Source organism: Cryptomeria japonica, chromosome 10, assembly GCF_030272615.1.
Source record: "Cryptomeria japonica chromosome 10, Sugi_1.0, whole genome shotgun sequence".
In the NCBI taxonomy this organism is placed as follows: Eukaryota; Viridiplantae; Streptophyta; class Pinopsida; order Cupressales; family Cupressaceae; genus Cryptomeria; species Cryptomeria japonica.
In genome coordinates, this window is record NC_081414.1 from 619,693,142 (window position 1) to 619,709,824 (window position 16,683).

Consider the following 16,683-nt stretch of genomic DNA (forward strand, 5'->3'; position numbering starts at 1 on the left):
TTCCTTTTGTCTAACTAGTTTTGCATCTAAGTTTAGTTCTATAGTATGCTAGGCTAGGCTAGGGTCAAAACCCTTCAAATCTTCATAAGTCCAAGCAACAATGTCATCATATCCTTGACAAAGCTTAACAAAGCCTTCTTGTTCGATTAAGGAACATACCTTTCCCAAATTTAGTGACTTACCCTCGGCAACAACAACTGGTTTATAATCACCCATCTTCGCAGCCAAGTTCATCTTCTTCTTCAATTAATCATCCGAGTTGAACATGCCTTCCAAGGTAACTAGACCTTAAGGCAACTTGTTGGAGTTGAGTTGCATGATTTGATCTCCATATTGGTCTTGAAGCATAGGCTGCTTTTTAGTAGAAAATTCTGCTTCATTTTGTAAGAAATTGACAATCTACTGATCACTTTCGAATACTTGCCAATTTGCTTGATTGTCTAGGACAGTAGACCTCACAACAAGCCTGATGTGTTGTTCCTTCTTTCTTGCAACATGCGCTAGTATGTCAAACCGAACACCAATTGTTGCAAACCAATCAGCATGCTTATTCTGACTCCTAGGAACGCTCTAGATGTTGAAGGCCTCAAATCCTTCAATCAAATCCCAAACCATGTGTTTGTATGATTTGTGTAAGTTGTTCTTTTTTATGCTTTGAGCTATGATATAATTAACAACTAACTCACTATACCCAAATACTTGCAAACATCTGATCTTTCTTTTTTGTGCAAGTTGGAGACCTTGGACTAGGACTTCATACTCAGCCACATTGTTGGTGCAACCAAAATGAAGCCTATAAGAGAAGAAATATTTCTCCTACTCGGGACAAACAAGCATCACACCAGCGCCTGCACCATTCCTATTTCTTCAACCATCAAAAAGACATGCTCCATAACCCTTCGGAACCTTATTGTGTCTTGATGAGGTTAGGAATAGGAGTATCCTCCTCATGAATACAATAGGTACCAAGCCTAGTCTCCTCACTCTCAGCTAATGGATCAAATTGGAAAGCGTTGCCCCACTCATCTAGCAAGCAATCAAGAACCTCTTCTAGAAGAATAGCAGGCTCACAGATAATACACTTCTCCCCCTCTTCACGCAAGGTGCAATTCATGTTTCTAGGGTTGGGGATGGAGGGCTCAATGTGGTTTTGTGCAATGGGTTCTGCCTTTATGGTAACCTCGGTACCGTACTTTGTTCAAAATAGCATGTGGGCCCAATCAGAAGATAGGTATCTTGGCGGTGAAGTCTCTAGACAGACAGAAGGTCAATGACTGATATGTCTTGTAAGACAATGCAACCAAGGCATATGTGCAAAGTTAACTTCAAATTTTTAACGACCCCTGCTGTCTTAATAGAAGTGCCATCCAATTGGACAACTCCCTTAGTCACTGGTTCATATTCTATACCAAGAAGGTTAGCTACCTTCTTAGGCATCACTAAGTTGATAGCTCCTAAATCTATCATGCAATTGTGGACTAAGTTATCTCCTATAATTAAAGAGAGATAGAAAGGTAGAGGCCTACTAATTTTGCTTGAATCTCCTTCCTCCCCAAGCTATACCAAACTAGTTGAAAATGTCAAACTGTTGACTGTTGCCTCATCAATTGATTGGTTGATGTCCCTCAATGCCTCATTAAGCAAATCCCTTGAGATGGGATGGAAAGGGCCTCCCACATCGTGACATTGAATTTGGCCTTCTTCATTTGGCCAACTATATTGAAAGGAACACGAACTGATTTTGAAGGCCCCTTTGAAGCTACAAGTTCTATCTTTGTTCTTTAGGCGACCTGGGCCTCCTCTTGCCCCCTGCTCCCTTAAATGGTATTTTGACTTGTATCCTGGACAACTACATTGGGTGCTCAAACTTGGGCTAATGTTTAAGGTGAGGCACCTTCTACCGCTATCCTTTTTGACCCTGTGTATTGTAGCATAGTATCACCATTCGTCTGGTTTATACCACAAAATTCTGCCTCTTGCCAATTGACGAAAGTAGAATCTCCTTGTATGTGAGCCTGATTGCTAACACTAGGCTGATTTCGATCATATTGCTGGTCGGAGGTGGTCGGCTCATTCTGCACTACTAGAGCTTGGACAAACTCTCCATTTTGGCATGCACCTTGGTTGTGTGGCTGATTGCATGGTTGCACCAATCTTGAACCTGGGTGAGATTGTTCTGCATTGGACCTATTGGCTTTGAGTTATTTGCAGTTGTAGGATTCAAAACTATTCAAGGGCCTGGCATTACTCCATTGGTTTTTGCCTTGAAAAGGTGGCCTATTCTACTGGTAATTCTGATTTTGTGCTTCATAAGGCCTGCTATGATGAGCCTGCTGCCTCTTTATAGTCACCAACTCATTGCCAATGCTCTGCAAAAGAGTCTTGACCTCGTGGAGCTCATTTGAGGATGAAGTGGATGTGGATGGATGGCTTGTCGACGCCATGGATAGCAGCCAAGGTGCGTTGTTGAGTAGGAGTTTCTAGGAATAGAGGTATTAGCGGCCTTGGAGCTATCCTCTCAGCATATATCAAACAATTTTTTGCCATTATGGCTATGTCATATGCATATAGTAGAGAAGTTTTGCCCATTGATTGTATCATAACAGCTACATCACTATAAAGAGCTCTTAGATAATACAAGAAGGCATGATTGGGAGATGCTTTCACTAGAGTAGGGATTTTATCCCATGTCTTTTGGAAACTGAAATTGAAATATCCCATGAATCATGAGGCGCCCTCTTGATTGTAGTTAGTTGTTCAACCAAGGATAGGTAATCACTTTTGTCTTCAAAATGGTCACATAATTTTTCCCCTAATTCATCCCAATTATGAATGGAGTTAGGCGGTAACCCTCTATACCACTGCAAAGCTTTTCCTTTCAAGGAAAGTGGCCAAGAGCCTAACAACAACATCATCCTTAATGACATTATGGACAAAGCAGATGTTTGCAATGTCTTCAATGTGCCCTATCGGACTAGTAGTTGTTTCACCAGTGAAATAGGGTATACTCTTTAATGCAACCATTGGTATATCATTTCTTTGGGCTAAAATGAGAGGACTTCCCCTATTCAAAGTAATAAAAACCAGATGTCTAGCCATTTAAAGTAATGGTTTATTGATATGGGTGGTGGGAGCCCTGGAGTGTAATGGTCTTGTAAATGGAGGGGTCAAACAAGACCTAGGTGATGGAGTTCTTACAACAATAACACCCCTAACTAGTGACAACCAAGGTCTACCTCTCCGTCTTCTAGAACTTAAAAATGAGAGTTCTGAAAATTTGAAATTACCTCTAGAAGATGCCCTTGTATAAATTCAAGGCATGAAATCGGTAATAGGTCATGAACAACAAACTGGATCTGTGAGCAAAGTCACTAAGTGCTTGAATGATGACTGCCTCCAAAGGCTGAGATATTAAGAACATCACTGAATACTTAGCATGAATGTCAAAAGTTTGTCCCACCAGGCATGCCAAAAACTATTGTCACAAAGTTTACACCCTTGCTAAGCTATCAACTTAGCAACCTTGTGAAACATGGAAACAACCCCAAAATGTGTGACCTTGCGCAATGGGGTTGAATCTCCGAAGCAGGTTGGCTTCCTTCTCAATCCAAGTGCAGGTGTTGAACCAACTCAACACTCCAAATTCTACTTCTCAACCTATCCTCACAACTTGTAGAGGAAAAGGGAAGAAAGAAATACTAAAATGAAAGGAGGTGATGCACTAAGAAAAGAGATGTTTCTCTCCCCTCCCAGAAATGACACAAATAATTAATCGAAATACCCACAAGATGCACAAACTTTAGTTGCTTGAATGACCCCAAACGCATGCATGGAGGTTAGAATTTGCTAAATGTCAAAAGAGGAGAAGGTTTCGCACAAGTCACACCCAGAAACAAGTTAACAAAGCATATACGTGAGAGAAAGCCACAAAACATACAATGAAGGTAAGAAAACATACACAACATGCATAAGTTGAAGGCAAGAATGATAATTTCAATTCATTCTCATGCCAATGGCCAAACTTACAGTTACAAAAAAGCAAGAATATATACAAATCTTCAAGCGAAGTGAAAGAGCAAAGAGTAGCTCAAGTCATCAGGGAGAGAACCCTTTACAATGAGGCTTAACAACCTATATATAGCAAACCAGTCGCAGAGGAGAGACCAATGGTCAAGGAGAGGAAGATTTGACCCTAGCGTGCACAGACGAACATAAGTCAAGGAAGGCAGGGTGGTGCACAGACCTGACATGGTGTGTATGCAAGCAACTTGGCCATACCCTAACAAGGCAATCCAAAGAAGAAAACTACTTCTAGAATGTGGATTGTCTAACATTCCAAAGTCAAAGAATGCAATTCTGACATGAAGGCCATCAAGTAACCATAAATAAGCATGGCTCTAGACTCCACTTGATGGCAACCCAACAAAAATATTACATGCGGCCCTGTAGCTCCATGAATGAGAGTAGACAACTCGTAGGGGTTGGTGGAACATTAAGAGCCTTGATTGTTGATCACGTCATCTGGAAGTGTCGCAAGTCATCGGTAGTCGAACGTCGGGTCCTACCGCAAGGGGAGAGGAGTCTTGGAACCTGGGGGTTCCAAGATTCTAGGGTCATGAGGAAAATGCTTGGAACCTAGGGATTTCGGGATTCCGGGGTCATGAGAAAAAAACCTGGAACTTGGGGGTTCCGAGAATCTGGGGTCATGAGGAAAGGGCTCGAAACCTAGGGATTTCGGGATTCCAGGGGCATGAGGAAAAGTCTTGGAACCTAGTTCCTGACAAGACAACACTTAATACCTCATGACCATTGGCTTTGTCCTTCATCAACTGGGGCAGCGCTGGTCCATGGAACATATCTCTAATCGGTTCTCACTGATGGACCAAGGATGCCATTAACTGACAACTTCCATTATTTGTATTACACCCCTTTTTCACATTAGTCTACCTGACCCACACAACTGATACTCAAATTTATACAAAAAAGTTAAAAATTGACATGTGAACTAATTTATTTCTGTCATTTACCATATTTTTAGTACATTATATTCTTTATGCATTTGCATGGCCTACATACTGCCTCATTTTCACTTTCCCTTGTCCTGTCCTAGATATTTGTATTATTCTATGAATTCATTGTATTTAGTCACAATCTACAATTAGAAGAATAAGTCTAAAACACATGTTATGTTACCAGCTTCTTGATGTTTCTTCATAAGCTATGCATTATATCCGTTACGACGCACAGATTGCAAATGGAAAGATACAGACCATAAAGCTTCTTGTTGTTGTAAATTTTTGTTTCCTTGCTAGCATTAAAAAATAAACCCAAGACAAATAACCACCAATGCTACAAACACAGTTCTGAAATAGTAATTATCAGTTCTAAGGTATGTTTCATTTAAAACAACAACATCTAAAATAATATTCTAAAGTCCACAAACATTAATGCAGATTACCTGTGATTAGCTTTAGTTTTTAAACTTTTTAGTTTGTCAACTGGCATCAAAACTTATAGAATAACTTCAGTGAAAACTTACTGCGAGTAATTTGCCTGTGTTTTCTTTCCTTTTTGCTACTTTGATTGCAGCAGCAGCTGCAGCACCTGATGGGTTCCCAACCTGAAGAGACATAAAAAATCATGGCTTATTATACTCCGAAAAAAAAAGCAAGGTGTAATGTTTGGATTGTATAAAAACTTATCAGCTAAACCCTTGACTTTTCAAGAATGATGAATCGTGCATCAGACATTTGATTTGACTGCAGACACTATTTTGTCTTCTCTTGTGTGAATCTTTGCTGGATCAGTAATCAGGAATTTCTAAAACACTTCATGACAGATGAAGGAAAAAGATGAAGAAGTTATTAAGGCTTGGTTGATTGGCTGCAAGGAAGAGAGTGAAAGGGATTAAAACTTGTATAGGTGCACTACCGTGTATACATCCAGGAATTTCAAAGTTCAAAACATACTGGCCTGTGTTGCATGAAGCCTACAGATAGTATGTGGATTTTCAATTATAAAAGAACCAACACCCATACTTCAGTCACATACCAACATAAAGGAGGAGAATTTTCAAGACAAAATTTGCTATTAAGGTATCTTGGTAAGCACCTCAGAAGGGCAAAACACAATTTCTAAAAATAAAATTCTGCACTTTGATATCTCAGTGTGTGCCTATGAATGAGCAGAGCAGGGTTTGCAATTCAAAATTCTACATTCTGATGGGAACTTGGGAGGCATACTTTGATGTTGTAAAAATTTCATGACCAGGCACACACCTGGAGCAGAGGCAGGAATTCAACTCACAAAAACATACATATATATATATATATATATAGGAGCATTTTGATTCAGCATGGCCAACCAGAAAATATAAAAAAGCAGTCTTGATATAAATAATGAATGGCATCGCCGACTAGAGTTACAAGAACAGTTTTCTATTTATGGAGAAGTGTGCCTGTTTATAACTTTATGCATTTTCAAACATATGATGAGACTGCCATGGGCGTTGAGCAATTAGCAAAACTCGGCGAGATTATAATTAGCATAAAGTGTCATCAATAATGGAAGGGACAAATGAGCTTTCATACCCTTATTCCATATTGTTAGCACTCATTTTTTTCAATTTTGATACAGCTGAAAACAGAACTGTGCATATAGTGGAAACATGCTTCGAATGATAAGCAGGAACTCCCTGAGAACCAACTAAACATAGACTAAAACTATAGACAGATGAAAATTGGTATTCACCAATTCCCAGCATTTTTGAAGTAAAAAATCCTCAAAATGGGTGAGGCTGTCGTTCTTAGAAACCAAAACTAAAATGGTTCAAACACACAAAAAGATATATACAATAAACCATCTTTACAATTTGAGCAAATTTGTTTGTGGGTAGGGTTTTAACATACTGAAAACTAAAGAAGAGAAATGTTTGAAAAAACATCATTATATACATATATATATATATCACAAAGTTTCCTGTTAGCAAATAGATTATCTCGTTCTCAGCGATCAGCATGATATTACCTCTATCACCGCCTAAGGCAGATTAATTAATTAATGTCAAGTAAACGATAGCGATTATAATGACTTTGCAAAGGCAGTGATTAATCTTTATAAACCGATTTGTATAAGTCATAAAGAGGTGAGATTAAGGAAGGGACGTGTCTATTCCCACCAATGAATGCAACTATCCCATAACAATAAGACACATAATGAGAATCAATCCCATTCTCAAGGCATCAAGGGATTTTGTCTTTGAAGGATAAATCAGATATAAGCATTCACGAACAGGGATCAGACTACCTAGATTGTGATAGACAGCAATAAAGAAGTGATTATTATTAAACAAAGAAGCAATTAAAAGACTTAAAAACACATTCACTAAGACAGAACCATATGCAATCATTTGAAGACTCATAAGCCCATTTAAGGAAGGGCGATAACTAGTTATTTTAGGATAGACAGTGATAACTAGTTATCGATAATTTGTCAAACCTATGATTAGATGACAGCATTTTCATACTACAAGCACTGGTAATTGTTGTGACGTTTTCACAAATTGCCCCATTGCAAATGGGGACCCCCACTTTTTTCTGCTTTCTAGGACAGTTGTAGTGTCTTTTTCAATTAGCCTTTCAATCGAAGAGGTCTAGTATCTTAGGTGGCCAAGTCAAGCCTTAAACAATCATGGCATAAGGCAAGGTACTTGCATGAGCAAATTGAACATCTTACGGTCATTTCCTTTGCCTGGTCAAAGCTGCGATCTGGCTTGGATGCATTTCTTTTGACCCCTCAAAGCTGCAATCTTTTACCATGCCACTTCCTTTGCGCACCCCCCCCCCCCCGCCTCACCACCAAATCAGACTTGCAAGAATCAGACTTTAGAGATGAAAATCTGAGATCAAACAAAGGGAAATCATTTACACATTTAAAGAATAACTTTGTTCTCTTCTATATCTTGATCAGGGTGTGTTTTCTTTTTAGGTTGTGAGGGCAAGGAAGAAAGAACTTCATCACTTGAGGGAGACAAGGATATGCAAGAGATCAGTTCATGGTGTCTAACCCAAAGAAGTAGATATTAAGAAGACAGCCGGGTGAAGATGAACAGCATTCACACCTCAACATACTTAGGCAAGCTCGAGAAAGAGATTCAGGCTATGGAAGAACTTAGTAGCAAGCGATGAGGATCAGCTCCAAGATGAAGCCTCATCAACTCACCTTCAATATCAAGATCACACCATTCAAGACTTCAGCATATGGAGGAGCATCTAGACCATCGCAACATTCTAAGTCTCAAGCTCGTACAAGGCAGCTTATGCGATCATCATCACAAAGTCCAAGCAATATCAACGAAGTAGATCAAGCACTCAAGGAAGAAATTTCGCACAATTTTGAATCCAAGAATCATTGTTAGCATAGCAAGATGGAACTTCAGGGTGAAGATGATCAAGACAGGAGATAGTTTCAGAAGAGTTAATTAAAGTTAGAGGATCGACTTGAGAAAAGTCATCATCGCTGCAGGCACCAGGAAATGTTGAGCATCAAGAGATATGCCTCATTCATTTACAACTTGTGATGAGTTGCAATGACCTAGCTAAGGTGGCATCCAGTCATCACTTATCCAATTACATCATTCTAAGATAACGCATCCATATTCAATGTACCCGACTCATCCATCAAAGAGTATGACTCCCACATGTGAGCACAAAGTTTGATGCACCTACCCTCATCGTCCATTGGTCGAATATTCAAGGAAGGACATGTGTCCTACAAGATTTAATTTTATCGTTGGTCAAGCATTAAATGCTTTGTAATGGGTTTAACAAACCCTAAATTATGGTTTCTATCTTTCGATCTTGGCCATTGAGTATGGACCAATCTGAGCCACTCATTGTAATGAGAACACTATATAAGGCTCTACTTCTTCATTTGTAAAGGTTAATAGTGGAAGGATAGTGAATAGTTTAGTAGCAGATTATTAGCAGCTAGAATAGAGTAGGAAGAGAAGGCAAAGATTGTTGCCAAGACTTTGTTGTAAGAAGCATGTAAACTTCATTGAAGATATGGTGAAATTCATATGTTGATTTAGCAATTTGCATTGTCTCTACTTCTCGTTTAATTTTCATGTTGTTTAGATGAATGGAATAATTTTGTGCATGATCAATGGTGAAATTCGTAGATCCGTACTACTAACACCTTGCTGATTGTAAAGTGTCTTGCGAAGTCCATTGGATCCATCTTAGCCAAGCTTAACTTCTATTGCTATTCCATCATTGATATGCTTCATCTTGAAGGTGTTTATGCTTGTAGTGGTGATTTCAAAATTATTAGCTATCTCGAGAAGAACGCACTAACCTTGTGGAGATATTTGTTGCATGTCAAAGCAAAGCTAAGTTGAGTTTCACCAAAGATTGTCCATTGCTCTTACATTCCTAGACTTAGATTAGCTTTCTAAACCCTTCATCCTTTTTCCCTTTTTTAAGTTCAATGAAATTCCAAGTTCCAGCAATATTCAAGCATTCAAGATTCAACGTAAGTCCCTTTGTGATTCCAGCAATATTACATCAAACACACTGAGTCTATCCAAGAGCACATCAAGACCTGACATTCAGAACCTTGGAGTCATCCCATTTGATCACGCAGTTTAGCACTTGCGAAAAAGAGCATAGGCAATCTTTGATGACGACCATGACAAACGCTTGGGCATCATCAACAAGTACCGGATGTTAAAAGCTAGGACCGACATCTTCAAGATACCCTTCAAGCTTCACCGGATTGACTCCAAGGAGGAGCATGGTGACTTGATCACCTTGCTCAAACGAATCATGGGAAGTTGTCAAGCCTCTCAATTAGAAAATTGGATGTTTTACTACATGGAGGCAGTGACAGCAAGTGGAGAAAAGATCAATTGGGCAAGAATCAGAAACAATAACATCGATCTACAGTTGAAGAGACTCGAGGGCACTAAACAATGCTACATGAGTTCCTACATCTACTCACTCGCAAGAGCTTATGAATATAAGGGACTGAAATATAGAGGCCCAATTGGAAACAAAGTAGGAGAGATGAGGGCATATCAATGCTACACACAGTTGCATTTCCATAGCAGGGCACACTTCAAGAGGGTGAATGATGCTTTCTCCATGCACATAACGAGAACATTGCAAGGAGGCATCGATCAAAGGCTATCCCCACAAGATAAAGAGTTAGTGAAGAAGTACGGTGCTTGGTTCATTCGATACAACAAGTTCACCTATATAAGAGATCAGGGATGTTTTTGTCCACCATACATGCTTCCACGTTACCCTACAGACAAGATGATACTATTGGAGCTTGTAAGGCAGTTAGTCACCTATGACAAGATTCAGAAGAACAGGCATAAGACCGGGATCTCTTTTCCCATCTCACTTGGACAGTCAATGTAAGGGTGTCCATCTCTACAAGGAGCTGAGAAGTCAGAAGAGAAGATGAAATTCTATCCCCTTATTCATTATTCTTCCAAAGACAACTTTGATGCATATGGCAATATAAGCACGATTAACGAAAGCAGACATAGGCAACAACCAAATATAGAAGACTATTGGATGAATGCCAAGGATGATTTTGAGATTACAAAGAAAATGTTCTCGAGGCTGCCAATTGACATCGTCAAGAGTTATAGAGTATTCCCCCTTCCTAATCAAAGCACAAGATGATGGAAAGTGCCTCAAGCACACTTATGAACAAGAGAAGGACAAAGAGATAGAAGTCAACTGGATTGATATTAAGATCACTGAGTTCAGAGACCTAATGAAGCCTGTCGTGGCCTACACACGAAGATGGGTAGATTTTCAAACCAACCAATTGAAGAACCAAAATGCACATTTAACATTTGATATGATGGGAGATCCAGATTCATTCGATGAGAAACCAAAAAGCATAAGCATAAGTGAGAATGCCACTCAATCAGCTCAGTCCAAAGGTTCTAAAACGAACGGAAGTCATACAGAAGGATCAAGACACAAAAGTCATAAACCGAGTTCAAGCCATCTTTCCACTAGCACCTCATCCATACATGAAGTTGCAATGAACCAGGCAATCACCAATGAAAGTAAAGCACCCAAGGGAAGTACTGCCGACGTATGAATGAATTCATGGAATCAACAATACAAGACAATCGAGGTGAGAGGGCAAACAAAGGAAAGCAACTTCAAGTACAGGATATTCCAGCAGTAAAGAGCAAGCAAATAACAAAGCAACAAAAAAAGAGTATGTCGAGATTATAGAAAAAGATGACAATGATGAGACAACTTGTCCACCTTGGGTAGATCAACAACTCAAGGAAGTGCAAGTAGAGAAAGAACAATCTACTATCCCAGCATGGCTTAAGGAGAGAATGGCTAAGGAAGTAGTAGTGGCAGAAGAACAGCTAATAGATGATTTGTACAACTTCTTCAATAGAATTGGCAAGACAGTTGAGAAGAAGAAAGCTAACAAGCTCTCTAAAATTACAAGAGATAGTACAAGCTACAAGATCATATAAATAGCTACCCCGAGAGTAGACAAGCCGGAAGATGAAATTATTTGTAGATTTTTATAGACTTGGCGAAATTTGCAAAAATTGGCTAGAGGTCCGAAATTGCAAAAAGTTGCAAAAATGCCCATAAGGTCCGAAATTCACTTAAGTTGCAAAAAGTGCCAAAAGGTCCGAAATTGCAAAAAGTTGCAAAAAGTGCCAAAAGGTCCGAAAATTGCAAAAACGCCCATAAGGTCCGAAATTCACATAAGTTGCAAAAAGTGCCAAAAGGTCCAAAAATTGCAAGAGTTGCAAAAATGCCCATAAGGTCCGAAATTCACTTAAGTTGCAAAAAGTGCCAAAAGGTCCAAAATTGCAAAAAGTGCCAAAAGGTCCGAAAATTGCAAAAAGTTGCAAAAATGCCCATAAGGTCCGAAATTCACTTAAGTTGCAAAAAGTGCCAAAGGGTCTGAAATTGCAAAAAGTGCCAAAAGGTCTGAAAATTGCAAAAAGTTGCAAAAAGTGCCATAAGGTCCGAAATTCACTTAACTTGCAAAAAGTGCCCAAAGGGCCGAATTTGGGCCTTTAAGTGAAAATTTGAAAAGTGAAAAAGTTGCAAAAAGTGCCCAAAGGGCCGAATTTGGGCCTTTAAGTGAAAATTTGAAAAGTGAAAAAGTTGCAAAAAGTGCCCAATGGGCTGAATTTGGGCCTTAAGTGAAAATTTGAAAAGTGAAAAAGTTGCAAAAAGTGAAAAGTGAAAAAGTTGCAAAAAGTGCCCAATGGGCTGAATTTGGGCCTTAAGTGAAAATTTGAAAAGTGAAAAAGTTGCAAAAAGTGAAAAGTGAAAAAGTTGCAAAAAGTGCCCAATGGGCCGAATTTGGGCCTTAAGTGAAAATTTGAAAAGTGAAAAAGTTGCAAAAAGTGCCCAAAGGGCCGAATTTGGGCCTTCAAGTGAAAATCTGAAAAGTGAAAAGTTGGCAAAAATACCCCAAATGGCCAAATTCGGACCTTTTAGCCAAAATGTTAAAAAGTGAAAGTTGGCAAAACACTCCAAAATCCCAAAGTTTGCAAAAGTGCCCAAAATCCCGAAATTCACCATTAAGGGGTGAAATGTCAAAGTTTTTAAAACTTTTCGAACGCCCCTCTTGCCCGAAATTGCCAGGAACAACTAAACTTGCGGAAGGAGTAAAAGCGTTAAAACTTACGAAGTTTTCAAATGACCCTCCAGGCGTTAAATTTTAATATTTGTTAAATTAAATTAATTAATTTTCAAATTGATTTATTGAAATGAAATTGATCGTTTCCAGGTCACAGGACGTCATTAAAGAACCAGGAGAAAGACCTGAAACGCAAATCGAAGAAGGATCGCAATCAAGGCCAGGCACTGAAAACTGGAAAAGAAAAAAGATGCAAGAGCGTGAGAACAACCGAGCATTGGGAAGCGTGCCACCAGACCACAAAGTTGAAGTCCACCACCGAGACCAAAGACCAAAGAACACTCTGAATGCTCCAACTCTATGCATTCTCAAGAAAGTGCACAGCTAGATTTAAGTCCAGAAATTCAGTTTTAAAACTGAAACTGCTTTATTGTAAACTGCCTATGGGTCTCGCACAAGATATTTTTGTGGATAACTATTCCCAACCACCAAGAAGATTGGACAGACCTGAATTAAAGCCAAATAGTGGCAGGTAGTTGAGATAGTTGCTGGTTGGATAACTAAGAATTAATTCGGCATGGGTTAAAGCTGCCAACTTCTGGAAGGCTGATCAGGACCCTTGGATGCAGCCCATCCTAGCCTTCGATTCAAAATTGTAATATCTATAAAAGGCAGAGGCCTTTCTTTTGTAAAGGGTTAGATGGTTAGGTAGTTAGAGATTGTTAGATAGTTAGATTTAAGAGTTAGAATAGGTTAGATCTTAGCAGTGGCATAGAGATGTTGCAGAAATTGTTGTAATAGGCAGCTGAAATCAATATATAGACATTGAATTGGTGTTTATTGTCTTGTTTTCATCCTGTTTGCATGGTTTCTCACAGAATTTTTGATAGATCTTTCTATTTTGGGTGTGCAGGTATTTGATAGATTCTGGCTCATACAATTGAGGATATACTGATTGTGTATCCTTTTGTATGGTTAACCGGAGCCTTTAATTGTGCTTAGTTCAATTGCAGGTGTCCATCTGAGCTGCGCCAGAATTGGGTGCTTAGTCATGTGTCTCTAGTCTGAAAATCTTCCAAGTCCCTTTGAAGATTGCACCATTCCTGCAAGGTTGTGAGCTATTCTAGCCAAGCAGGAATTGGTTATGTTGAATCCGTCTACCCGCATACCCGTGTTGTTAGTTTTAGATCTCCTAACCCTTTCCTTTTGCTCTTTATTATGTAATTCGAGAATCACAGCAAACCAGTTTGTTGCAAATCGTAAGTCCCCTTGTGTTTCCAGCAAAAACACATCAAACCACGGAGTAGTCCCGCAGTCAAGACTTGACAAACAAAACCTTGAGCTCGTCCCCTTTGATCAAACCAAAAACAGCATTAGGGACTTCCTTATCTCAAGAGAGGATAGGATACTCAGCTAGTTATTCTATTCTGCGTTGGTCGTATGGAGTTTGTAGCAATGCGATTTCAAACACGTCAACATGTTGAAGTCGGGAATTAGCATGCGGAGGGAACAACAGAAGATAGTTGAGACAAGATTCTATCCAAAATCCAAGATGTCACCAAATGGAAGGAGATTACAAACACGAACATTCATTTCCTGAACATGGGCTAGATGTGGCAACGGATGTTTGGAATTGGAAGCTAGTTTCCATCCCCAAATTATGTAAACATTATGAAGAGTGGTATTTATCAAGCTGCTGGATTTTCGCAGTCCACAGAGTGTAACGAGCTAATCTAGGAGTGTGCACAATGTTATGATCCTCACTCCCAAATGATCAAAACTCCTAAGGGTGCCATCATTGCCTACCTTACTGAGGATGCGATTGTTGAAGTGTTTGGAATTCCACGTGAAGCAAACATGAAAGATAGAACCAAGGATGAATATGAAGAAAGATATAAAAAGAAGATGGATGTGTGCAAGACCGTAGTGAACAAGGAGTGGACAATTAATCCTACGACTCATCATTCCAAGGCTCCCAAGACACTCATGTGCACAGACTTCAAAGATGAATATAGTGATTTAGTATTCCTGCTTAACCGAGTGATGGAGATACCGCAGGGTGCAATATATGATCCATGGATGTTCTCTTTCATCCAGGATTGTCTGAAAGGAACGTTGATTAATTGGTCGAAAATCATAAGTGACAATCTGGATTTTTAACTGAGGAATGTGAAGAGGTCCAAGTCATTTGCCATGACTTCCTATTTGGTGTAACTGCTTGCACAATTTATTACCTACAGAGGATTGATATGCAGAGGTGAAGTTGGAAATGGACAGGGACAGTTCAGGAGTTATGAATGTTATCCACAGTTGAAAATGTATGAAATTGAAGATTATAAGAGGGTGAATGATGCATTCACTATGTACCTAATTTGCATGTTCCAAGGCAGGATTCACAGGAGGTTCTCCAAGGAGGCAACAGAGCTGATAGAGAAATATGGATCATGGTACATAGAGTTTCCCACTTCCGCATACCTAAGGATTCATGGATTTCAATCTGAACCTTACAGGCTTCCTAGGTATCCTACAGACAGAATGATATTACTTGAGGTGGTGAAACAACTTCTGGAATTTGATTCTATCCAAAAGGATAAACATAGAACAGGCATGTCATTTCCTATTGCTGTAGGTAAGGCATTGGAAATTTGCCAATCCGTCACAGCAGTTAGCACAACATTTGAAGAACTTGCATTCTATCGATTTGCAACATACAAGAAAACAAAAAGATTTGTTCTGGATAAGAAAGTTGGAAGGATCAAGGGAGATAAGTTCATCCACAAGGTAGACATAGAAGATTATTGGGCCAACCTGATGGACTAGCAGGCAATGAAAAGAAGAATGTGGTCAAGAATGTCTGTGGATTTCATGAGGAAGTGTAGACTTTTCCTCGTTCCTGATCAAATATTAGATGACAAGGACCATATGTATCCACTATATGAGAATGAAATGAAGTAGGCGATTCTATTGCCTCATAGGTCAGAACAAGAAGTAATAGATTTGAATGTATTGATGAGAGAGGTATTGAGTTTCTCCCAAGGATGGGTAAACCATCAGATGAACAAGTTAGTTGACATGGGTGTTACCTTCACTTATGAAAGATTGAAACCAAAGGAATTCACTTCTGCGGATGATCAAAGGACTATCAGTGATATCGGGATTCATGCAGATGAGGAGAGTCAAGCTCCCAAACGAAGGAAGAACACACCAAGAAAAGTCAAGGCTAGAGGGAGGAAGATTGAAGAGGTTAAGAAGAAGAAACAAAAGACTCATTCCGTCACCTATCATTCCTTCACCTCCCCTCAGTGTCTCATCAATCAAGGAAGTTGAAGTGCCAGAATAGAACAAAGCGTTTGAGCAATGTTCCAGCATAGTGATATTAGCAGAGAATGTTCAGGATTTACATGCCAAAACTACATCTACTCCACCTAATCAGGATGATGATCAGTCGAGATCCCCTATTGTCCTCTTGGAGGTTAGTTTGGGAAAGAATGCATATGATTTGACCAGGGATAATCCTAATCATGATGATGATGTTATCTCAGCATTGAGAGAGCTTGATCGAGAGATATGTCTCGATGATGGTATGGAGATGGCCGCTATTCCTGATTGGCTGATGAGGAGTATGGACAAAAGTAAGAAAATGGTAGAGGCACGGCCTATTGATGACATTGATGACTACTTAGCTAGGAGCAACAAGGAGAAAGAACCTAAGAAAGTTGAGATTTTGTCACACATAGCTAGAGATAAGACAAGAATGTAGATTCCATGGGTGGATGTTCCTATTACAGATGTGACAACGAACATTGCTACTCCTATTGATTTCCAGATTAATTCAGTTGCCCTTGGTCGTACTACAAAAGAGCAGAAATTTCAGGAGGTTGGTGACACCCTCAAGGCAATTAGTCTGAGATTGGACCAAGAGATTGAAAAGAGAGAGAAGCACGAAGAAGAGAATATCAAACTTAGAGAGTACATTGTAGGGATAAGGCGTGAGAATCCCACCCTTATTTCCCCTATTGCAGTTCATAG

The 16,683-nt window shown here is 39.4% G+C and overlaps 1 protein-coding gene across 2 annotated transcripts in view; it reads right to left on the reverse strand.

The window, feature by feature from the left end:
- The window catches only part of LOC131029981 (cysteine synthase, chloroplastic/chromoplastic), a 219,795-nt gene that overhangs the window by 77,701 nt on the left and 125,411 nt on the right, over window positions 1-16,683 (reverse strand). For both annotated transcript variants that reach the window (XM_057960665.2, XM_059213320.1), the window contains one exon: window positions 5,540-5,620. In XM_057960665.2, coding sequence (XP_057816648.1) covers window positions 5,540-5,620 — 81 coding nt within the window. The remainder of the gene's footprint in view (window positions 1-5,539; window positions 5,621-16,683) is intronic.